Source organism: Nycticebus coucang, chromosome 10 (assembly GCF_027406575.1).
Source record: "Nycticebus coucang isolate mNycCou1 chromosome 10, mNycCou1.pri, whole genome shotgun sequence".
Classification (NCBI taxonomy): Eukaryota; Metazoa; Chordata; class Mammalia; order Primates; family Lorisidae; genus Nycticebus; species Nycticebus coucang.
Genome location: NC_069789.1, coordinates 19615538 through 19641577, shown reverse-complemented (window position 1 = coordinate 19641577; position 26040 = coordinate 19615538). Strand labels below are relative to the sequence as shown.

The following is a 26040-nucleotide window of genomic DNA, read 5'->3' as shown; positions in this document are numbered from 1 at the left end:
AACTAAGTTCAATGGTTCAGACACACAGAGATTAATGTTTGAATGTGACAAACCTCAGTTTTTGCCACCTGCTTAAGGAAAGGACCAGAGCTCTTGGCAGGAGTGTTTTAGACTAAGCATCTTCCAAGGAAACCCAGGATAGACTTCAGAACAGTGAACAATCTCTTTGCCTGGGCCACTTTTAAAACCTGGACAACTTTGCTTCCTTGGAAGTGAAACCATTAGCCCTTCACATGTGAAGCACTTATAACACCAGGGCAGTGATCTGAGTGAAAGACAACAGTTCTGTATTTTAATTCTGTCAAAATTCAAAAATTATTTACTAAGTTGTTAGCATGTATTCATATTCAGGAATAAGATTTGCCATCTAACACTCTGTGACATGTTAGAAGAGGTTGAGCTCTAACACTCACCCCTGCCACCCACCACCCTGCAATGCTTTTCTTTTAAACTCCTTTTCATTTTTGTATTTCATATGCCACGCTCCATTCTAGAATAAGCTTTTACAACCGGATGATACGTCTCTTACAAGTGGGTCATTTTTGAATTGCTGACCCGACCTCTGCTATTTTGGGAAGATCAAACAGAAGTTGCTCACCATGAATTCAATGGTACCATGAGCCAGTGCTCCAGTTAGTTCTGGCACCTATGCCACCAACCTATACTCACGGCTCAGTCTGAAGTGACAAGAGAGTGGGTAGACAGTCTCCCCGCATGACCCCTCCCCCTCATGTTATGCAAACCCTGTACAACATTTTAGCTTGGAGGATGCTAAACCACTCAATTTCCTTGTCACCAGGTATGTCGTTCGGTGCCCTATATTTTCTTGGCTTGAACTAGAAAACCTCCATCCAGATAAGCTAGGCTTTGCTCAGGAACCTGCACATTTCTGTCCCAGGTTCATGTCACCAGTGACAGGCTGGTGACAGGCTTCAGTGACAGGCTGCAGTGGGCTAGGGACTGGTGGTCTTTTGGGACTCGCCCTCCCTCCACTCTACAAATGATTTAAAACTTCATCAAAAGAAATGATTAAAAAAATCATTGTAATCTCAACATACCAGCATAATTCTACTCAAAAGACAGCTGTGCCACATTTTAAGAAATCATCATGACCTCTCCTCCCACTAAAAAAGTTACTCCTAAAAGTTTGGGGAGTTTTTTTCCTCCCTAGAAAAGAGTTTGAGAGTTCACTATTTGAAAACACAATTTAGGGAAATATTTCACAAAGTGAAACCTCTGCTTGCCCTTAATGTGTCCACACTTACCCTTAATGATCTGTTTTACTGGAGGTGTTGTGGACCTGTGTATCTTAGTGAAGACACAACTGGGCAGTGGGCGCCATCTTTCACCGCCTATCTGTGTATTCTGGCATCTCGTATGAATGTTCAAGAAAAGGTTTGCTAAGTGAATAAATGAAAATACAGGACCACTTATAGATGCTCCTTCATCCTGCAGCAGGGCTTCTGTTTTGTACCTGCGAGGTACATTACTGTCCCCAGCCCCGTGTGGAAATGCTGGGGCCCCATCGTGTCAGACCCCTGCCCACTCTGCGGGTGCATCCCTGCTGTTCTGTGATCCTCCCCGTCCCTTCAGTAGCCATCTCCTCCCCAGTTGGTCGTCTACACCTGAGAAGTGAGAGAGCAGCAACAGAAGGTAGTCCAGGCCATCGTTTCTCCTCTGCCCAGACAGAAGGTGGGAAGGGAAAGAAAGTCCTCAAGAGAAACTGTCCACATCTTCTGGATTTATGTTCAGACTTATGCATATTTCTGTGGAAGAAACAGGCTCTTTCAGATCTTCAGAATGCCCTTGCACCGCCAGTGGCGGAGTTGATTCTCATCTGCCCAGCATGAGAACCTACACAGTGGTCCAGGAAGACAGGAGAAGGCCAGGGATTCAGAAGGCAGACCTGCCTGCTTAGCGCTGCTGCACAGAGTGGGGTTCACCTGGAGCACAGAGAGAGAGTTTAGGCTACACCAGTGGGTCTCAGCTCAAGGCGGCCCCCTAAGGGGGCACTGTGGCTGCTGCAACTTGGGGACAGAGTGGTATGCTAATAGCATCTACTAGGCAGAGGCCAGCAGTGCTGCTAAACAGCCACAAAGTGCAGGACAGCCTTCTGCAGCCATAAATTAGCCACAGTGCTGAGATGGAGAACCCCGGGGGAAACCAAAGCTTACCAGCAAGAATTCTGGCCTTATCTATGGTTCAGAAAGCACTTACGCTGGAAGAAGCAAGAAGGAGAAAAGCCTTTGCAAACTCACAGGAAGTCAGCACACGCAGTGAAATGACACGAATCAGACACAAATCACCACAGAGGTAAACTCAAAGGTTCTCTCTCCCAGAGGTTGGTATTTCAGGAAGCGACTATTCATTCATTAACAAATATTTACTGAGCAATTCCTGTGAGCCAGGTGCTTTCTGGGCTCTGTATACACTCACAGCTAGTAATTTAATTCTTGGGAATACTGCCAAGGGATCTGGTTCAAAAACCTGGAATGTGGAGCTTAGGACACTTGAGGCTCTGAGAAGAGGAACTAGACGTACGAGTTTGTAGTTTAATTCTCAGTTGAATGTTGCAGAGAAACCAACTCCTCTCAGATCTGGGGGCCTTTGGTATATTTTTAAAAAACAATTCCTTACAAACTGTCTTTTGCCTTGAGTGAAACTCACAAATTTCATTGATTGGGTTGAGAATACTAAGTAGATGATAATGTCTGCACTTCACAATTACCTTATTTATCTTAACATCCCAAGCAAAAAGCTAAATAAAGAGGATTCGAATAAATACTTGGTCATTCAAATTATTTCTGTTGCTACAAAGGCAATTAACTCACATCTCTCAAAGAGTCTAGAAACTGCCATTGGCAACTCCTTCAGTTGGGATATAGATGAGTCACTTTGAAAGATGACTTAAAGGTGACATATTGGAGCATCTTACCGTGCTCTGGAGACCAGGAGAAGAATATGATTTTGTAGTCATCATCTCCCCTGGTTTGTTGAGTCCAATTACTAACCAACAAATAAGGTTACTAACTGATATCTACCGATAGATAAGCTTTATTATTTTTCTTTAATTGAGTGGAAATGGCAAACAACAAAAAGCTGCCCTGATGAGATTAAGAAGGAAATTACCAAATTTTTGTAACAAAACAATAATGAAGAAATGAACTATCAGAACCTCTGGGATACAGCAAAGGCAATCCTAAGAGGAAAATTTATAGTGTTGCAAGCCTTCCTCAAGAGAACAGAAAAAGAGGAAGTCAATAACTTAATGGGTCATCTCAAGCAACTGGAAAAGGAAGAACTTTCCAACCCTAAACCCAGCAGAAGAAAAGAAATAACTAAAATTAGAGCAGAACTTAATGAAATTGAAAACAAAAGAATCATACAACAGACCAACCAAAGAGTTGGTTTTTGTTTTGTTTTGTTTTGTTTTTTTGTAGAGACAGAGTCTCACTTTATGGCCCTCTGTAGAGTGCCATGGCCTCACACAGCTCACAGCAACCTCCAGTTCCTGGGCTTAAGCGATTCTCCTGCCTCAGCCTCCCGAGCAGCTGGGACTACAGGCGCCCACCACAATGCCCGGCTATTTTTTGGTTGCAATTCGGCCGGGGCCGGGTTTGAACCCACCACCCTCGGTATATGGGGCCGGCGCCCTGCTCACTGAGCCACAGGCGCTGCCCAAAGAGTTGGTTTTTTGAAAAGGTCAATAAAATAGATAAACCATTAGCTAACCTAACAAGAAGTAGAAGAGTCAAATCCCTAATTTCATCAATCAGAAATGATAAAGGCCAAATAACAACGGACTCCTCAGAAATTCAGCAAATCCTTAATGAACACTACATAAAACTCTACTCTCAGAAGTATGAAAATCTGAAGGAAATAGATCAATACTTGGAAACATGTCACCCTCCCAGACTTAGCCAGAAAAAAGTGGAAATGTTGAACAAGCTATAACAAGCTCTGAAATAGCATCAACTATAAAAAATCTCCCCAAAAAGAAAAGCCCGGGACCAGATGGCTTCACATCAGAATTCTACCAAACCTTTAAAGAAGAACTAGTACCTATATTACTTAATATTTTCCAAAACATAGAAAAAGAATACTTCCCAACTCATTCTATGAAGCAAATATCACCCTGATACACAAACCAGGAAAAGACCCAACAAGAAAAGAAAATTATAGACCAATATCGCTAATGAATTTTGATGCAAAAATATTCAATAAGATCGTAGCAAACAGAATCCAGCAATACATCAAACAAATTATACACCACGACCAGGTGGGTTTCATCCCAGGGTCCCAAGGATGGTTCAATATACGTAAATCCATAAATATAATACATCACTAAACAAATTAAAAAACAAAGACCATATGATTTCTCAATTGACGCAGAAAAAGCTTTTGACAATATCCAGCATCCTTTCTTGGTCAGAACACTTAAGAAAACTGGTATAGAAGGGACATTTCTTAAACTGATAGAGACCATCTACAGCAAACCCACAGCCAATATCATAGTGAATAGAGTTAAATTGAAATCATTTCTGCTCAGATCAGGAACCAGGCAAGGATGCCCACTGTCTCCACTGCTTTTTAACATTGTAATGGAAGTCTTAGCCACCACAATCAGGCAAGAGAAGGCAATCAAGGGGATCCAAATAGGACCAGAGGAGATCAAATTGTTACTCTTCTCAGATGATATGATTATATATCTGGAAAACCCCAGGGAATCAACTACAAAACTCCTAGAAGTGATCAAGGGATATGGTAACGTCTCAGGATACAAAATTAACACTCATAAATCTGAAGCCTTTATATACACCAACAATAGTCAAGGGGAAAAAACAATCAAAGATTCTATTCCCTTTACAATAGTGCCAAAGAAGATGAAGGACGTGAAACTAAGGACGTGAAAGATCTCTATAAAGAGAACTATGAAACTCTGAGAAAAGAAATAGCCGAAGATGTTAACAAATGGAAAAATATACCATGCTCATGGCTGGGAAGAATCAACATTGTTAAAATGTCTATACTACCTAAAGCAATTTACAGATTTAATGCAATCCCTATTAAAGCACCTCTTTCATATTTTAAAGACCTGGAAAAATTAGTACTTCATTTTATATGGAAACAGAAAAAACCTCAAATAGCCAAGACATTACTCAGAAATAAAAACAAATCGGGAGGAATCACGCTTCCAGACTTCAGACTTTATTATAAATCAATAGTGATCAAAACAGCATGGTACTGGCACAAAAACAGACAGGTAGATGTAGGGAACAGAATTGAAGACCAAGAGGTGAACCCAGACACTTATCGTCATTTGATTTTCGATAAGCCTATTAAAAATATAAATTGGGAGAAAGATTCCCTATTCAATAAATGGTGCTGGATGAATTGGCTGGCAACTTGTAGAAGACTGAAACTGGACCCACAACTTTCTCCTCTAACAAAAATTGACTCTCACTGGTTAAAGGACTTAAACTTAAGACATGAAACTATAAATATTCTTAGAGAGAGTGCAGGGGAAACACCTGAGAAAATTGGCCTGGGAGAATACTTCATGAGGAAGACACCCCGGGCAATTGAAGCAACATCAAAAATACATTACTGGGATCTGATCAAATTAAAAAGCTTCTGCACTGCCAAGAACACCCTAAGTAAAGCGAATAGACAGCCCTCAGAATGGGAGAGGATTTTTGCAAGTTAGGCTACTGACAAAGGTCTAATAACCAGAATCCACAGAGAACTCAAACTTATTACTAAGCAAAAAACAAGTGATCCCATTCCAATGTGGGCAAGAGACAGTAACAGAAGCTTCTCTGAAGAAGACAGGCGCATGGCCTACAGACACATGAAAAAATGCTCGTCATCTTTAATCATCAGAGAAATGCAAACCAAAACCACTCTGAGATACCATCTAACTCCAGTAAGAGTAGCCCACATAACAAAATCCCCAAACTACAGATGTTGGCGTGGATGTGGACAAAAGGGAACACTTCTGCACTGCTGGTGGGAATGCAAGCTAGTATGTTCCTTCTGGAAGGAAGTTTGGAGAACACTCAGGGATCTAAATGTAGACCTGCCGTTTGATCCTGCAATTCCTCTACTAGGTGTATACCCAAAGGACCAAAAATCACTTTGCAACAAAGATATTTGCACCAGATTGTTCATTGCAGCTCAATTCATTATTGCCAAGTCATGGAAGAAGACCAAGTGCCCACTGACCCATGAATGGATTAATAAATTGTGGCATATGTATACCATGGAATATTATGCAGCAGTTAAAAAAATGGAGACTTTACCTCCTTTATGTTTACATGGATGGAGCTGGAAAATAGTCTTCTTAGCAAAGTATCTCAGGAATGGGGAAAAAAGTATCCAGTGTACTCAGTACTGCTGTGAAACCAATTTATAATAACTCACACTTGCATATGAAAAATGAAACACAACTTTAGGCTATGATGAAGGAGGGAAGGGGACGGGGAGGGATGGGGAGGTGGGAGGGATAGTAGGGGATAGTAGGGGGACCACAACTATGGAGCACATTGCAAGTACAAGTTGGTTCTATCATGTGTAGAACACAAATGTCCTAATGCTATAATTGGGTAAATGAGATGAAAGCTATGCTGATTAGTATGATGTAAGCACTCCAATTTATACAAATAATCAACACACTGAAATGGGCATAAATGTATTTATGATCTATGTACAAAAGACTTAATAAAAAAATAAAATTATAATTTAAAAAAGCTGCCCTAAAGTCTTTTTTGCTACATTAATAAAACATTAGGCTTTCTAAATTTACACTTAAAAATCTACTTAATTCATCAAAATGTCGGTTGTCACCTAAAGCATTTTAGTAACAAGGAAATGCCTTGGATTAAAGAAGAATCCTCACAGGAACAGAGAGAATGGAACAAGCTGATTATATTAGTATCGCAACGATCACTGTAGCCTTGTCTGCTAATATTTACTCTTTCAATGAAGCCTAAGAGAGAGGGTGTTTAAGAGTGCCACTAGTGATGTAAGGGACTCCATTTCCACATGGCCCTTCTGTCTTAATCACAAAGTATGTTTGAACCAAATAGTCATCACCATGGTAAGTTCCACACCAACCCCTGAAATCATAAACCTTGGTGATAATTTTCACGAGGCGCATAGAACCAGCTACAAATCTTTCTATGACTTCAGAGGCTAAAGAGATGACCCCATAAGGGCTGTAATTTGCACCAGTCTTTAGTTATTGAAAAAGCAGAAAATGTAAATAATAGAAAATTGCTCTTTTCTAATAGAAATTCAGAAAGCAGCATAAAAATTGAGTGTGCATTGTTTGTACCCTCCAAATAGCCTGAAATAAAAATAAAATAAAACAAGTAACAAGAAAAAAAATTGAGCATCTTATCTATGCCCATAAGAAAACTGGCTCCAATGGATTTTAATTTTTATCTTATTCCTGTGTTTTTCACTCAAAAAGAGAACATGGTCCCTTGCCTTCCTTCTGTAACCTAATCCAACATGTATCAGCTACAATCTTAGCAGCAGAGGCAGCACTGGAGGAGACCCAATTATCTTTCAAAGGTTTATACCAAGTTAAATGCAATCACCACAGATCATTAAAACAAGTCAGGGCATGAAAACAAAACATTCAAATTTTGCATTTCTTCCTGCAAACAACTTAAAACTATCCAGCTAACTGCTAGTCTACTACGACCTTTGGCTTGAACTCAAGAGGTTTTAGGAATAATCCAAAGATAGACATATTTTTGGTGATTAATATGATTAAATTACACAAGCCTGATTTTTCTCCCCTAAGGACCAATAAATTATGTTCCAATTTTAAGCAATAAAAGGTTAAAAAACATCAAAAGTATCGAGCTTTTAGTCTAGTCTTTTATTACAAAATGAAATAACTCAAGGCCCATTTCTTATACTAAGGTGGTAAACAACTATCTCATATGTCAACAATACTGATCAGACCATCTGATTATGGTAATAGTCACAGATATCTGGAGTTTGTTATCTGTCACCAATCGCTCTTTTCCAAAGTAAGAAAAAAAAAGTCCACCAAATTAGTACTGGTCACATACGGAACATCTGTCTATGTTGATCACAGCACCTCCAAAGTCACCAGTGGGGGCCCACTGGCAAAGACACGTTTCAGCATTCATCTTACAGAGACTCCTATGCCAATATCTAAATTGATGCATATACAACCTCCTCACTGAGGATCAATAAAGTCCAGAGGCCAAGGGGGTGACGGAGATCTCAAATGAAGGTCCCAAGACTTGCCCTCCATCACCAGGGCCAGTAGACACGGGAAAGAGTTAAAATCCAGGCTGTCCATGTCTGCATCCTCCAGCTGAGCCAGCTGAGCCAGCTGAGCCAGCTGAGCCCCTCCCCGGAGGCGCAGGGAAGCTACACCGCCGCCGAGATACTTTCTGATCTTTCTCACCGCGACGCACAGGAGGAGCCCCATATTGTGACACCTCGGAATAGGGGGATAAGGATACAGAGAAGTGTGCGTGGAAGCAGGAAGGGTTTAAGGGAATGGATCAGAAAGCCTCAAATGTCCCGGAGAACTCCATCTCCAGGCCTCCCTCTTCCTCGAAGTTGCTCAAACCTGGGTCTGTGCGAGCGGGCAGGGCAGGGCAGGAGCCGGGAGGCCGGACGCCTTGCTGCGCGCGCTCCCCGAGCCCGCTGTGACCACGGCCAGGACACCGGCCAGTACCGAGGAAATGACGTGAGGGGGTCTTACTTTTGCAGCTCGTTGCCCAGGGCTGGTAGCCATAGTAGCCGGTGATGCGCAGGATCCGTTCCTCGATGGACGTGAGCCCCGCGGGCCCGCTGCTGAGGTCTTCCACCGAGCGCGACCATTTCAGGTCCTCCTTAATCGCCTCGTCCACCACCAAGTACTTGAGCTGCCGGAGCTGGGGACTGATGTCGGACAGTCTCCGGGGACTGACGTCCGGTGACCTCCTCATGCCACTGAAGCCGCAGCAGCCCCGGGCAGGTGGGTAGGCAGAGGGGACAAGGACAGAAAGGGGGGGTTCGGTGAGCAGCAGATCCGAGGGCGAGCAAGGGCGCGGCCGGGGTCCTCACGGGGCAAGTGCGCGGCAAGGCCGGCGCCACGCGGCTCCCGCCCCTCGCCACCCACCCCCGCGCCCTCGGAGGTCTCGGAAACCGGTCGCGTCTGCCGCCTCCGGTTCACTGCCCGGGGCGCCTCGGGCAGTGTGAGTTGGGGCTAGTGGCAAGGGACAGAATGACTTAAACTTCCTCCAGCAGCTCCGCTGCGAGCGCCGCCCTTCCCCGAGCCCCAGACCCCCGATGTCTGGGCTGCCAGGGGCCCTGAGGCGGTCTGGCCGTCCGCCCTGAGGCGCGCGCTCCGGGGTTCTACTCACATGGCGATGCTCTTGCTCCTAGGTGCGCCGCCGGGAAACTCTCGGATCCCCATAGGCAGAGGCAGCGTGGGGCCGAGAGCTCCCAGACTTGAAGCGGAGGGGCCGCGGGCCGGAGCTCCCTGCAGCCGCGGGCGCAGAAAGGTGTGTGCGCTGCCGGCCGAGGGGCCGCGGGAAGCGGGTTGCTCCGCGCCTCCCGTGCGCGCCCGCGCGTCTGTTCCCCGGCGCCTCCGCGGCCGGCGGCGCGATGCCCGAGCGGCGGCTCAGCCCCGCGACTCCAGGCCGGTCCCCGCGCTCGCAACAGCGAACGGGGAGCCGAGGCAGCACCGCGCCCTCGCCTGGCACCGTCGCCGCCGCCCTAGCGCACCGCGGGCGCGGGTGCCGCGGAGCCAGGGGGAGCCCTCCCAGCTGTGCGTTCTTGGAAGCACCTGGGCGGGAGGGGAGGGGTCGGGTCCCGCGCGCAGACGCCGGGCGGGGGCGCTGCTGCCCGCTGCCCGCCGCGCGCCGCCCGCCTCCTAGGGTGCGCTAGGCTCCCCAGCCGGCTCCGAGCGCCCGCGCTCCCCGGCAACCTCGGGGCTGGGGGCGTCCTGCTCCTTCCCACTGTTTGGGTCTGTCCCTTCTCTCCCTCTCCGCTCTCCACTTCTCCCTCTTCTCCCTCCTCCATTCTCGGTAAAACTACCTGGGAGGAAAGAAACCTGGCTTTATGCTCGTGATTCCAGCAGAGTAAATGGCATTTCCTGTGCATCGCTGAGGCACAAAGTAAATTGATTTCTTATCCTGTGCACATCTCTCCGTCAGGCCTGGTCTGCAGAGAACTTACATCCTCATCGAGGATGCCATTACTAAATCGGTTCTCTCTTCACAGATTTCCATTTTATTCAGCTTCTAATCATTTCTGTTCCTCCTCCACTTGCCCTGCTCCTGTCCAGAAAGCCATTTTGTCCAGACTATCTAATCACCTTTTATAATGTTATTTTTCATTTGGGGAAAATATAGAAAACTAAAGAAGTTATGCGAAGAAAAAAATGCCCATTTTCTGGCCCCAAATGATTCCATTCAATTATACATGTATTCTCTTCCAGTTGTTTATCCCGAAGCAAAATACATTTTTTGCAAAAATAGGAATGGAATTGTGCACATTGCTTTACATACAGCTTTTTTATATTACAATTATATTGTGTAACAGAAAACCAGAAATAGAAGGAAACTTCTTCAACTTGATGAAGAACATTTAAAAAACCACAGCTAACACCATACTTAGGGGTAAAAAACCAGAAATGTTCCTGCTATAATCAGGAACAGGGCAAGGATGTCTCTTCTTACCACTCTTTTTCGGCAGCATACTGGAAGTCCTCATTAATGAAATTAGAGAAGAAAAGGAAATTGAAAGTATGCCCATCGGAAAGAAAGAAGTAACAGAAAGAAAGCTGTCTTTGCAGGTGATAAGGCTGTCTAAGTAAAAAATCTCAAAGAATAGGCAAGAAACCTCCTATAACTAATTAGCAATTATGATAACATTGAAAGATATAAAGTTAATGTAAAAACTTCAAACTTTTTTCCAGTATGCCAGGAATGAACTACTGAAATTTGAAATTTAAAACACAATGTCATTCATATTAGCACCTCCAAAATGAAATATTTTAGTATAAATCTGACAAAATATGAACAATATGTGTGAGGAAAACTACGAAACTCTGATGAAAGAAATCAAAAGAGAATTACATAAGTGGAGAGATAGTCTATGTTCATGGATAAGAAGTCTCAATATTGTTGAGATGTCATTTTTCCCAATTTCATCTATAGATTCAATGTAATTGCAATCAAAATCCCTATAAATTATTTTGTAGATATTGGCAAATTTATTTTAAAGTTTATGTGGAAAGGCAAAATGCTCAGAATAACCAACACAATATTAGAGGAGAAGAACGAAGTTTGAAGACTGCAACTACCAACTTCAAGACTTACGATAACAAAAGTAATCAAGACAGTGGTTATAACCAAAAGAATTGACAAATAGATCAGTGTAGCAGAATAGAGAGGCCAAAAATAGACCCACACATATAGTCAAGTTATCTTTGACAAAGAAGCAAAATAAATTTATAGAGAAAAGATAATCATTTCAACAAATGGTGCTGAAACAGCTATCCAAAAAAAAAAAAAGAAAGAAAGAAAGAAAATCTGCCCAGAGATTCCATACCTTTTCCAAATATTAACTGAAATTGCAAAACTTAACTATTAGAGGATAGAGGAGAAAATCCAGATGACTTTGAGTTTGTTGATGACATTTTAGATAGGTTATCAAAGGCATCATCCGTGAAAGAAGAAATTGATAAGGTGGACTCCATTAAAATTGAAAACTTCTGCTCTGCAAGAACATTGTCAAAACAATGGGAAGACAAACTGTAGACTGACAGGAATATATGTGTGTGTGTGTGTGTGTGTGCGCGCGTGTGTGTGTATACATATCCACACACAGAAAGAAAGGACTCTGATAAAGGCCTGATATCCAAAATAAGAACTCTTAAAACTCAACAACAAGAAAATGCATAACCCAGTTAAAAACTTAGAAAAATATCTAAACAGACTTGGCACTAAAAATGACATACAGATGGCAAATAAGCATATGAAAAGATGGTCTACATAATATATCTTTAGGGAATTAAAAATTAAAAGGCATATCACTACATACCTACTAGCTATATCACTACTACTAGATATAAAGATACATTACTTCATACCTACTAGAAAGGACAAAGTCCTTACAATGCCAAATACTGGCAAGGGATAAAACAAGAGCTCTCATGCATCACTGGTGGGAAAGCAAGATGGTATAGCCACTTTGGAAGATAGTGTGGAAGTTTCGTACAAAATCCATCATAGTCTTACATGCAATCTATCAGTCATGCTTGTTAATATGTACCCAAATGCGTTGAAAACATAGATCCACACAAATGTCTATATCAACTTCATTCATAACTGACAAGATGTCCTTCAGTGAATAATAGATAACAAACAGTGGTAGATCCATGAAATATTATTCAGTGATGAAAGGAGCTAGCAAGCCACAAAAAGATATAGAGGAAATTTAAAATATATTAAGTGAAAGAAACCAGTCTAAATGGCTATATAACTTAGGATTACAATTATATGATATACTGGAATACTATACTGATATACTATCTCTTACTCTGGAGATAGGAAAAAGATCAAGGATTAGTGGAGAGGGAGGGATAGAGCATAGAGGATTATTAGGGCAATGAAACTACTCTGTAAGATACTATAATGGTGGATACATATCATTATTTATTTGCCCAAACCCAAATACAGAACATCAAGAGTGAACCCTAGTGTAAAGTATGGACTCTGGGTGATAATGATGAGTTGATGTTGGTTTATCAATTGTAGCATATACCACGGTGGTGCAGGATCTTGATTGGGCACAGAGAGGCTGTGGGTAACAGGAGAGGTGTTTACTTTCCTTTCAGATCTGCTATGAATCTGATGTTGCTCTACAAAAATAGTTAATTTAAAAAAAATTATTATACTGCTCTTCTATGTCATTATATCCTTGTAAAATATTTCTCCCTGTCTCGGTGCCTGTAGTTCAGTGGCTAGGGCGCCAGTCACAGGCACTGGGGCTGGTGAGTTCGAACCTAGCCTGGGCCTGCTGAACAACAATAACAACAACAAAAATAGCCAGGCATTGTGGCGGGCACCTGTATTCCCAGCTACTTAGGAGACTGAGGCAAGAGAATCGCTTAAGCCCAAGAGTTTGAGGTTGCTGTGAGCTGTCACGCCATGGCACTCTACTGAGGGTGACATAGTGAGACTCTGTGTCAAAAATAAATAAATTAAATTAAATAATTAAATGAAATTAAAATATTTCTCCCAGCTTTATTAAGGTATATTGGCAAGTAAAAAAAATGTATATATTTACAGTATACAATGTGATGTTTTGATATATGTATGCATTGTGAGGTGATTAAATCAAAGTAATTAACATATACAACACCTGAAATACTTATCTTTTTGTTGTTGTTATGAGAACATTTAAGATTTACTCTCTGGGCAATTTTCAAATATATAATACATAGCTAGTAACTGAAGTCTCATGCAGTATAATAGATCTTCAGAACCTGTTCAGCCTAACCAAAACTTGTACCCCTTGACCAACATCTTCCCATTTCCCCTGCAATCCATAGCCCCTGGCAAGCACCATTCTATTCTCTGTTTCTGAGTCTAGCTTTTTTGAAATTCCCCTTAACAGGGAGGTCATGCAGTACTATAGGTGTCTTTCTATGCCTAGCTTATTTCACTTAGCATAATATCCTGTAGGTTTACTGATGTTGCAAATGACGAGATTGCCCTCTTCCTAAGGCTAAATTGTATTCCTGTGTGTGGGTGTGTGCATGGGTGTGTGTGAATGTGTGTGTATTATATTTTATTTAGCCATTCAGCCATTGATGGACATTTAGATTGATTCTATAACTTGACTATTGTGAATAGTGCTGCAATAAACATGGAAGTGCAGAGATCTCTTTGACATACTGATTTCATTTTCTTTGGGTATACACCCAGAAGTGGATTGCTAGATCATTTGACAGTTCTCTTTTAAGATTTCTTCAGGCACATCCACAGTTTTCTGTTATGGATGTAGTAATCTATATTTCCACTAACAGTGTGTAAGAGACTCCTTTTGCACATCCTCCCCAATGCTTAACTTTTGTCATTTTGGTAATTGCCATTCTAAAAGATGTGAGGTGGTATTTTGTTGTGATTTTCATGTGCATTTCTCTTATGATTGGTGATATTGACCATTTTTTCATATACTTCTTGGCCATTTACATCTTCTTTTGAGAAATGTCTATTCAGGTGCTTTGCTCACTTTTAATTGGCTGTCTTCTTGCAGTTAATTAAGTTCCTTATATATTTTGATGATTAACTTCTTATCAGATATATGGCCTGCAAATATATCTCCCATTTCAGAGGTTTCTCTTCACTCTATTGATTATTTCCTTTGTTGTACAGAAGCTTCTCAGTTTGGTGTAATCCCATTTTTCTATTTTTGCTTTTGTTTTCTGTGTTTTGGGGGTCATATCCCAAAAGTTATGAAACTAAGAGTTGGTTTCTGGGAGAGATGAATAAAATTTACAAATCTTTAGCTAGACTACAAAAAAGAGAGAGATGACTCAAACAAAATCAGAAATAATTACAACTGGGATCACAGAAATAGGACATATCTTAAGAGGCTACTATCTTAAGAGGCTACTATGAACAATTATATGCCAATAAATTGGATAACCTAGGAGAAATAGATAAATTCCTGGAAACATATCTAGTATAACCTACCAAGACTAAATCATGAAGCAGTAGAAAATATGAACAGACATATAATTGGTATGGCTATTAAGTCAAAAATCAAAAAAAACCTCAACAAAGTAAAGGCCAGGACCTGATGGCTTCACTGGTGAATTGTACCAAACATTTACAGAAGATTTAATGCCAATTCTTCTCAAACCCTTCCAAAAAGTTAAAGAGGAGGGAATATTTTCAAATTCATTTTAAGAGAACAGCATTACTATTATTCCAGAGCAAGATAAGGAAGCTACAAAAACAAAACAAAACAAAAATCCCTTTAGGCCACCCTTCCTGATGTACACAGATGCAAAAATCCTCAACAAAACACCAGCAAACCAAATTCAACAGCATATTAAAATGATCATAAACCATAATCAAGTGAGATTTATCCCTGGGATGCAAGGATAGTTCAACACACACAAATCAATAAATGTAGTATATCACATTACAGAATAAATGATAAAAATCATATGATCACCTCATTAAGCAAAGAAAAAGCACTTGAGAAAATTCAGTATCCTTTCGTGATAACAGGTCTCAACAAATTAAGAATAAAAGGAATAGTAGAAGTCCAGTCAAAAAAAAAAATTTTAAAAATAAAAGCAAACTTTTTCATCCAAAAAAAAAAAAGAATAAAAGGAATATATGTCAATGTAACAATGGCTATATTGAAAAATCCACAGCTACCATTATACTCAATGGTGAAAAGCTAAAAAGGTTTTCTACAAGATTAGGAATAAGGCAAAAATGCCCCCTTGCACCATTTTTATTCAATATAGTACTAGAAGTCTTAGCAGGATTACTTAGACAAGAAAAAGAAATAAAAGACATCTAAACTAGAAAGAAAAAAGTGAAATTATCTTTTCTTGGAAAATGAAATATATAAAAACCCTAAGAGCCCCACCAAAAACTATCAGAAGTAATTAATCAATTCAGTAAAATTTCAGGTTACAAAATCAACATAAAAGACAGTTGTCCTTTTTTTTCTTTTTCTTTTGTTTTTGAGACAGAGTCTCACTCTGTCGCCCAGGGTAGAGTACCATGGCATCATAACTCACAGCAACATCAAACTCTTGGGCTCAAGCCATCCTCTCGCCTTCATTTCCCTAGTAGCTGAGACTACAGGTGCCCACCACAACGCCCAGCTACTTTTAGAGTTGGGGTCTCACTGCTGCTCAGGCTGGCCTTGGACTCCTGAGCTAAAGCAATCCACCTACCTTGGCCTTCCAGAGTGATAGGATTACAGTTGTGAGCCATCGCGCCCAGCCTAACAGTTGTTTTTCTATATGCTATCAACAAACTATCTGAAAAAAGATCTCAAAAAATTATATCATTTATAATAACTATTCCCAAAAATTTAGGAATAAATTTAACCAAAGAGGTAAAAGATCTATACGCTGAAATTTTTTAAATATTGATGAAAGAAATTTAGTAAGACACAAATAAATGGAAATTTATCATGTGTTCCTGGATCAGAGAAATTAATATTGCTAAAATGTCCATAACACCTCAAGCTATCCACAGATACAAATGCAATCCCTATTGAAATTCCCATGACTTTTCCACAGAAACAGAAAAAATAATCCTAATCCATGGAACCATGACAGACTCCACATAGCCAAAGCAATCTTGATCAAAATAATAAAAAGAATACATGATTTCAACATACACTACAAAGCTAGCTACAGTAACCAAAGCGGCATGGTACTGGCGTGAAAGACATACCAAATGGAACAAAGCTGAAAACCCAGAAATAAATCCAATGGAACAAAGCTGAAAACCCAGAAATAAATCCACTCATAAAAACCAATGGAACAAAGCTGAAAACCCAGAAATAAATCCACTCATTTACCATCAGCTGATCTTTGACAAGAGTGCCAAGGACACACAATGGGAAAGGACAGTCTCATTAATAAATCGTCTTGGGAAAACGCAATAGCTACATGACATTTGGCTCTTATTTTATACCACACAAAAATTAAATTGAAGTGGATTAAAGACTTACCCATAAGACCTGAAACTGTCAAACACCCAGAAGAAAACACAGGGAAAATCTTATTGATATTGATCTACGCAGTGATTTTTTTGGATAACATATTATTTTTACTGGCTGCATGGTTATTTTTATGGTTGTTATAATCATAAAAACTAGAATGCCGTTGTTAAAAAAGTAACATCTAGGTACATAGATAAAAAAATGAAGATCCTTCTCCATAATTCTACATAATTTCTGACCCTTATTTTGTGAGAGTCTTAGGGACAAGGCGATCTCTCTCTCCGTGTGTGTGTGTGTGTGTGTGTGTGTGTGTGTGTGTGTGTGTGTATACATGCACTTGTGTTTGCATGCACTCTTGCGTTTGGGGGAGAGCTCTCTTCTTAATCCCCTTTTCTGGGACTCTGAGACAAGGTTTCCTTTTTCCTTATACCTGAAATATCTCCTCTTACGCTGGTCTTAGACCACTATAAAAAAACACTTCAACTGGTGTTTCTCAGAGCATACTTGGAGGACCACCTAACATGAGAATCACTCAGGACAGTTGTTTAAATGCCAATTTTGAATCATCTCTCAGTGTGGGCATGGGAGCTATAAATTTCACCGGATTCCCCAGGTGAACTTACTGCATGCCAATGTTCGAGAACCACTAATGTAAACAATGACTGAAGGTTTGTGAAGTTAGGCTCTTCCCCTTGCCTTTTAAAACACATTTTCTGAACTCAAGGGAGCACGTAGGCCATTACAAAAGGTTGAGATGCATAAAAATCAAGAAACCTAAAATCTGTGCAGATGGAGACAAACGAAGCCCTCCCAGCCACCCTGATAAGCCAAGCGAGTTAAAACTTGCACAGGTGAATCAGAAAGGACATTGTCAACTGTGTTTCTTGGAAGTGAAATAATAGACCAGAGTCTGTCTCAAAACATTTGTAGTGACCCACGTATAGGGATACCTGGAAGGAGATAGAAGCCTCTACCCGTTTAATCACCACTTCCTGTCTCCTTGGGTGTAGTAACTCTGGGCAAGGTTTTTAACTTTTCTGGGCTTCAGTTTCTTTGTCTATATAAAAGGGGAGACCTTGTAAAAAATTGTTATGCTGAGTGCGGATGGCCGCGGCCAGTTTCGGAGCCCGGGCCGTGCTGCGGATTATGCAGCATTGTACAGAGCAAAAAAGTCACAGGCATAAAGGAGTGAATTCAGCCATCTGCAAAGGGGAGGATGTTCTTGGGAGTCCAGATGTGTTCCTGGGGCTTGAGCAGGAATTGGTCTGACAGTGACAGTTTGGTTGGGGCTGATAACTAGGAGGCTACTGAAAAACACCAAAGAGGGGACAAAGTCTTCAGCTGCAATTGGCCTGGAATGCTGCTTCGCCAAGCAAATGTATCTAATCTGATCTCTACAATCTGCAGGAGAAGCCATTCAAGAAAGGCTGAGAGGGAGGTGTGGAGCAAGATGGCAGCCGAGTAACAGCTTCCTTGCATCTGGGCACCGTGAGTCTGGGGATATAGGAGTCCAGGCATCTCTGGCTGGTGGGATCTGCCTATCATCACCCCTGAGAGGATACAGGGAGTCAGCGAGAGACTTCTGGACCCCAAGAGGAGGACTAAAACAGTGGAAAACCGGCAAGTGGTCGCGTGTGTTCAATCCGCCTAAACCCGCCCGCAACTGTAAGTTCAGTAGCAGCGAGACTGCAAACCAGAAAGGCCTTACCTGTGAACTGTTTTGGTGTCTTTGGACTTGGCACTCAGCTGAACTGCCTTGGGGAGAGCCTGAGCGGGAGTGCGGAGAACTTTGGCCTTTGTCTAGGGCCCCAGTCTGAGCCGCTGAGCCAGACGGAGCTAATAGAGTTTGGCTCTGGGTCACAGGCAGACATTGTGAGCGATCTGCCCTGGCGAGCTCCGCCCTCAGGGTCGCAGAGCTGGAATTGGGTGGGAGCTGGTAACCCAGCGACCAAGTAGCCTAAGGGCGGGGTCTGAGCCGCCTTGCAGCCCTAACCCTCGGGGGCAGAGGGAGACCAGTTTTGACACACAGGGTAAGTGGATAGCCACTCCAGCAGTGATTCCAGCAACAAGCACTTCCCTGAGAAAGCTTCTGCTCAGTAAGTGAACAAGTTCAAAGTGCCTTTTAAGTGGGCTGAAGAGAGATTTAGGGTGTCTACCTGCTGGGGTTCGAGAAACTAGCAGCCTCCAGTCGTATCAGAACTGTGATTAACATCTTATACCCCAGAAGACCACGTGTTGCCCAGACAATATTCAATTCCATATACATACTGCTTTGTTTTTGGTTGCGTGTGTGTTTTTTTTTGTTTGTTTGTTTGGGTTTTTTTTTTGGTTTGGTTGTTTTTTTTGTTTATTTTGACGTTCTAGATTGTTGTTTTGTTTTTCAAGTTCAACCTTTTCCATACAGATCCTTTTTCTTTCTCAATTTTTCTAGTTTAATTATAATTTCCCATTGCTGCCTATTTCAATAATCAGAACTTCATTTTTGTTAGTGTTTCTACCACTATTATTTGGTTTTTCCAGCCAATTTTATCCCGTAAGGTTTTCTGTTTGCTCGTTTTGGTTTGATTTATAGCATTTTTGTCTTTACTCTCTACTTGGTGGAGGTGGGGTACTGTGTCTGATCAGGTTAGCAAAGAGCTGCTGACCTCAAGGGAACCACCCCACTTGGCACCCCCAGAAGGTGTTTTTTTTTTTTTTAAGGTTGTATCAAAGTACCCTACTGTACACCTATATTGCTCTGTCTCCCTCTTTCTGTGCCTCTCTTCTTTTTGTCAATATTCCTTTCACCCAACCACTCTCCTTTCTCTATTTTTCTTTTTTTTCATTTTTTTTTTTTTTTTTTCTTATCACTCGGTCCTCATTTCTTTCATCGCTTTTTTGCTCTTAAACCTTCTCACCCTTCTGGTCCTATAACCCTTAGTCCACAGGCACAAGAACTTAAAGAGCAAGAGGAATTGAAAGGAAAATTAGGGCAAGTAAACAGATAAAAGAAATCACCCATGAGGAAGAATCAGCAGAAAACTCCAGGCAACATGAAGAACCAGTCCAGAACTACCCCGCCAAGGGACCATGAGGTAGCTACTGCAGAGGATTCCACCTATACAGAAATGTTAGGAATGACAGAAAGGGAATTTAGAATACACATGTTGAAAACAATGAAGGAAATGATGGAAACAATGAAGGAAACTGTTAATAAAGTGGAAAATAACCAAAAAGAAATTCAAAAACAGAATCAAATAAGAGATGAACGATATGAAGAATATAAAAAGGATATAGCAGAGCTGAAGGAAATGAAACAGTCAATCAGGGAACTTAAAGATGCAATGGAAAGTATCAGCAACAGGTTAGACCATGCAGAAGAAAGAATTTCAGAGGTAGAAGACAAAGTTTTTGAGATAACTCAGATAGTAAAAGAGGCAGAAAAGAAGAGAGAGAAAGCAGAACGTTCACTGTCAGAATTATGGGACTTTATGAAGCGTTCCAACATACGAGTTATAGGAATTCCAGAAGGGGAAGAAGAATGCCCCAGAGGAATGGAAGCCATACTAGAGAATATTATAAAAGAAAATTTCCCAAACATCACCAAAGATTCTGACACACTGCTTTCAGAGGGATATCGGACCCCAGGTCGCCTCAACTCTAACCGAGCTTCTCCAAGACACATTGTGATGAACCTGTCCAAAGTCAAGACCAAAGAAAAGATTCTGCAAGCTGCCAGGAGTAAGCGCCAGTTGACCTACAGGGGCAAATCCATCAGATTGACCGCAGACTTCTCTAATGAAACTTTCCAAGCAAGAAGACAATGGTCATCTACCTTTAATCTACTTAAACAGAACAATTTTCAGCCCAGAATTCTGTACCCTGCTAAGCTAAGCTTCAAAATTGACGGAGAAATCAAATCATTTACGGATATACAAACATTGAGGAAATTCGCCACAACAAGACCAGCTCTACAGGAAATACTTCAACCTGTTCTGCACACTGACCACCACAATGGATCAGCAGCAAAGTAAGAACTCAGAAATTAAAGGACAGAACCTAACCTCCACACTGATGCAAAAGATAACTCTAAGCAATGGACTCTCACAAAATAAGACGAATAGAATACTACCACACTTGTCAATTATCTCAATAAATGTTAATGGCTTGAATTCCCCACTGAAGAGACATAGATTGGTTGACTGGATTAAAAAACACAAGCCATCCATTTGCTGTCTGCAAGAAACACACCTGGCTTCAAAAGACAAATTAAAGCTCCGAGTCAAGGGTTGGAAGACAATTTTTCAGGCAAATGGAATTCAGAAGAAAAGAGGAGTTGCAATCTTATTTTCAGACACATGTGGATTTAAAGCAACTAAAGTCAAAAAAGACAAAGATGGTCACTTTATATTGGTCAAGGGAAAAATACAACAAGAAGACATTTCAATTCTAAATATTTATGCACCCAATTTAAATGCTCCCAGATTCTTGAAGCAGACCTTACTCAGTCTGAGCAATATGATATCTGATAATACCATCATAACAGGGGACTTTAACACTCCTCTTACAGAGCTGGACAGATCCTCTAAACAGAAATTAAACAAGGATATAAGAGACTTAAATGAGACTCTAGAACAACTGTGCTTGATAGACGCATATAGAACACTCCACCCCAAAGATAAAGAATATACATTCTTCTCATCACCCCATGGAACATTCTCCAAAATTGATCATATCCTGGGACACAAAACAAATATCAACAGAATCAAAAGAATTGAAATTTTACCTTGTATCTTCTCAGACCATAAGGCACTAAAGGTGGAACTCAACTCTAACAAAAATGCTCGACCCCACCCAAAGGCATGGAAACTAAACAATCTTCTGTTGAATAACAGATGGGTGCAGGAAGAAATAAAACAGGAAATCATTAACTTCCTTGAGCATAACAACAATGAAGACACAAGCTACCAAAACCTGTGGGATACTGCAAAAGCAGTTTTGAGAGGAAAATTCATCGCTTTAGATGCCTACATTCGAAAAACTGAAAGAGAGCACATCAACAATCTCACAAGAGATCTTATGGAATTGGAAAAAGAAGAACAATCTAAGCCTAAACTCAGTAGAAGAAAAGAAATATCCAAAATCAAATCAGAGATCAATGAAATTGAAAACAAAAGAATCATTCAGAAAATTAACGAAACAAGGAGTTGGTTTTTTGAAAAAATAAATAAAATAGATAAACCATTGGCCAGACTAACGAGGAATAGAAAAGTAAAATCTCTAGTAACCTCAATCAGAAATGATAAAGGGGAAATAACAACTGATCCCACAGAGATACAGGAGATCATCTCTGAATACTACCAGAAACTCTATGCCCAGAAATTTGACAATGTGAAAGAAATGGATCAATATTTGGAATCACACCCTCTCCCTAGACTCAGCCAGGAAGAAATAGAGCTCCTGAACAGACCAATTTCAAGCACTGAGATTAAAGAAACAATAAAAAAGCTTCCAACCAAAAAATGCCCTGGTCCAGATGGCTTCACTCCAGAATTCTATCAAACCTTTAAGGAAGAGCTTATTCCTGTACTGCAGAAATTATTCCAGAAAATTGAGGAAGAAGGAATCTTCCCCAACACATTCTATGAAGCAAACATCACCCTGATACCAAAACCAGGAAAAGACCCAAACAAAAAGGAGAATTTCAGACCAATCTCACTCATGAACATAGACGCAAAAATTCTCAACAAAATCCTAGCCAATAGATTACAGCTTATCATCAAAAAAGTCATTCATCATGATCAAGTAGGCTTCATCCCAGGGATGCAAGGCTGGTTTAACATACGCAAGTCTATAAACGTTATCCACCATATTAACAGAGGCAAAAATAAAGATCACATGATCCTCTCAATAGATGCAGAAAAAGCATTTGATAAAATCCAGCATCCTTTTCTAATTAGAACTCTGAAGAGTATAGGCATAGGTGGCACATTTCTAAAACTGATTGAAGCTATCTATGACAAACCCACAGCCAATATTTTACTGAATGGAGTAAAACTGAAAGCTTTTCCTCTTAGAACTGGAACCAGACAAGGTTGTCCTCTGTCACCTTTACTATTCAACATAGTGCTGGAAGTTCTAGCCAATACAATTAGGCAAGACAAGGAAATAAAGGGAATCCAAATGGGAGCAGAGGAGGTCAAACTCTCCCTCTTTGCTGACGACATGATCTTATACTTAGAGAACCCCAAAGACTCAACCACAAGACTCCTAGAAGTCATCAAAAAATACAGTAATGTTTCAGGATATAAAATCAATGTCCACAAGTCAGTAGCCTTTGTATACACCAATAACAGTCAAGATGAGAAGCTAATTAAGGACACAAGTCCCTTCACCATAGTCTCAAAGAAAATCAAATACCTAGGAATATACCTAACGAAGGAGGTGAAGGACCTGTATAAAGAAAACTATGAAATCCTCAGAAAGGAAATAGCAGAGGATATTAACAAATGGAAGAACATACCATGCTCATGGATGGGAAGAATCAACATTGTTAAAATGTCCATACTTCCCAAAGCAATCTACCTATTCAATGCCATTCCTATCAAAATACCAACATCATACTTTCAAGATTTGGAAAAAATGATTCTGCGTTTTGTATGGAACTGGAAAAAACCCCGTATAGCTAAGGCAGTTCTCTGTAATAAAAATAAAGCTGGGGGCATCAGCATACCAGATTTTAGTCTGTACTACAAAGCCATAGTGCTCAAGACAGCATGGTACTGGCACAAAAACAGAGACATAGACACTTGGAATCGAATGGAAAACCAAGAAATGAAACTAACATCTTACAACCACCTAATCTTTGATAAACCAAACAAGAACATACCTTGGGGGAAAGACTCCCTATTCAATAAATGGTGTTGGGAGAACTGGATGTCTACATGTAAAAGACTGAAACTGGACCCACACCTTTCCCCACTCACAAAAATTGATTCAAGATGGATAAAGGACTTAAACTTAAGGCATGAAACAATAAAAACCCTCCAAGAAAGCATAGGAAAAACACTGGAAGATATTGGCCTGGGGAAAGACTTCATGAAGAAGACTGCCATGGCAATTGCAACAACAACAAAAATAAACAAATGGGACTTCATTAAACTGAAAAGCTTCTGTACAGCTAAGGAGACAATAACCAAAGCAAAGAGACAACCTACACAATGGGAAAGGATATTTGCATATTTTCAATCAGACAAAAGCTTGATAACTAGGATCTATAGAGAACTCAAATTAATCCACATGAAAAAAGCCAACAATCCCTTATATCAATGGGCAAGAGACATGAATAGAACTTTCTCTAAAGACGACAGACGAATGGCTAACAAACACATGAAAAAATGTTCATCATCTCTATATATTAGAGAAATGCAAATCAAAACAACCCTGAGATATCATCTAACCCCAGTGAGAATGGCCCACATCACAAAATCTCAAAACTGCAGATGCTGGCGTGGATGTGGAGAGAAGGGAACACTTTTACACTGCTGGTGGGACTGCAAACTAGTACAACCTTTCTGGAAGGAAGTATGGAGAATCCTCAAAGCACTCAAGCTAGACCTCCCATTTGATCCTGCAATCCCATTACTGGGCATCTACCCAGAAGGAAAGAAATCCTTTTATCATAAGGACACTTGTACTAGACTGTTTATTGCAGCTCAATTTACAGTCGCCAAAATGTGGAAACAGCCTAAATGCCCACCAACCCAGGAATGGATTAACAAGCTGTGGTATATGTATACCATGGAATACTATTCAGCCATTAAAAAAAATGGAGACTTTACATCCTTCGTATTAACCTGGATGGACGTGGAAGATATTATTCTTAGTAAAGCATCACAAGAATGGAGAAGCATGAATCCTATGTACTCAATTTTGATATGAGGACAATTAATGACAATTATGGTTATGGGGGGGGAAACAGAAAGAGGGAAGGAGGGAGGTGGGTGGGGCCTTGGTGTGTGTCACACTTTATGGGGGCAAGACATGATTGCAAGAGGGACTTTACCTAACAATTGCAATCAGTGTAACCTGGCTTATTGTACCCTCAATGAATCCCCAACAATAAAAAAAAAAAAAAAAAAAAAAATTGTTATGCTGCACTGTTAAGTTCATATTGCTTTTTTTGTTATTGTTGTTGCAGTTTTTGGCCAGGGCCCGGTTTGAACCCACCACCTCTGCTGTATGGGGCTGTTGCCCAACTCCTTGAACCACAGACACTGCCCAAATTTGTATGGCTTTTTATTGTTATTTTCCCAAGTATTTTCTATGCATGGTTTCTTGAATCCAAGTATGTAGAATCCACAGATGTGGAAGACCGATTGTAAACGATAGACGCGTACACTCAGAGTTTAGTCCTTATTGAGAAGTAGCAGTTGATTGGTGTGGCTTGCAACACAGTTCCCATTCTGATGAACTTATTTACACAGCATTTGTGAATTAGGTATTATAAGTAATCTAGAGATGATTTAAAGTGTGTGTGTAGGTCATGTGCAAATACAAATACCACACTGTTTTATATAAGGGACTTGAGGATCCTCAGATTCTGATATCTGCAGGTGTGGGAGGTGTGTGGGATGTCCTGGAATCAAATACCACAGATACCAAAAGATGACTGTATTTTTTAAAATCAGTAGATGAAAGTTTAACTCATTAACTTTTAAATATTACTTTATTAAAAGCATGGCTTTTGACAGAAGAATGATTTATTTTTCACAAAAATCCAAGGGCCCTGACGTATTTAGGATATTTAGATATGTCTATTTTTTTCAATTAGGTAAGTAAATACTGAGTACACGGCATGTGCTAAGTTCCTTGTGGAAGCTAGTATACAAATAAGACATTTCGGCCCTAAATGAAGCCATCGTATAATAGATAAACAAACAATTGCACTATAGTGCAATGTGGGCCGTGCCCAACGAAGGGCAATGTTCATATGTAGCATACCGGAGGGCTTTCCAGTCCGTACGGAGGGAAGGATGAGGGAGGAGATGGAACATCAGAGAGATGTCACATAAGATTCTTAGGTTAAATGGCACATAAACTAGTTTTGGAACATGAATAGCTGGGAAAAGAGGATGTTTACACAAGGGAGAAGCGATAAATGCAAAAGGGCGAGAGGTGTGACACAGCAACCTGTTAGGAGGGCGCAGTGTGGCAGGGAAGTTGTGATGCCTGAGCGTGGAGGGGGGGAGGGTCAGAGCACCAGAGCTCTGAAAACAAAGCCACCACCACTGTCACTTCATGGAACACTGA

General features: G+C 40.8%; 1 protein-coding gene across 1 annotated transcript in view; it reads right to left on the bottom strand.

Annotated features, from left to right (window-relative positions):
• SLC35F3 (solute carrier family 35 member F3) overlaps nucleotides 1-9723 on the bottom strand; it is a 486918-nt gene extending 477195 nt beyond the window's left edge. The window contains exons 1-2 of the mRNA XM_053607475.1: nucleotides 9399-9723; nucleotides 8756-8985 (exon numbers count right to left, since the gene is read on the bottom strand). Of these exons, the coding sequence (XP_053463450.1) occupies nucleotides 8756-8985; nucleotides 9399-9451 (283 nt within the window). The 5' untranslated portion in view covers nucleotides 9452-9723. The remainder of the gene's footprint in view (nucleotides 1-8755; nucleotides 8986-9398) is intronic.
• Nucleotides 9724-26040: the final 16317 nt, after the last annotated feature.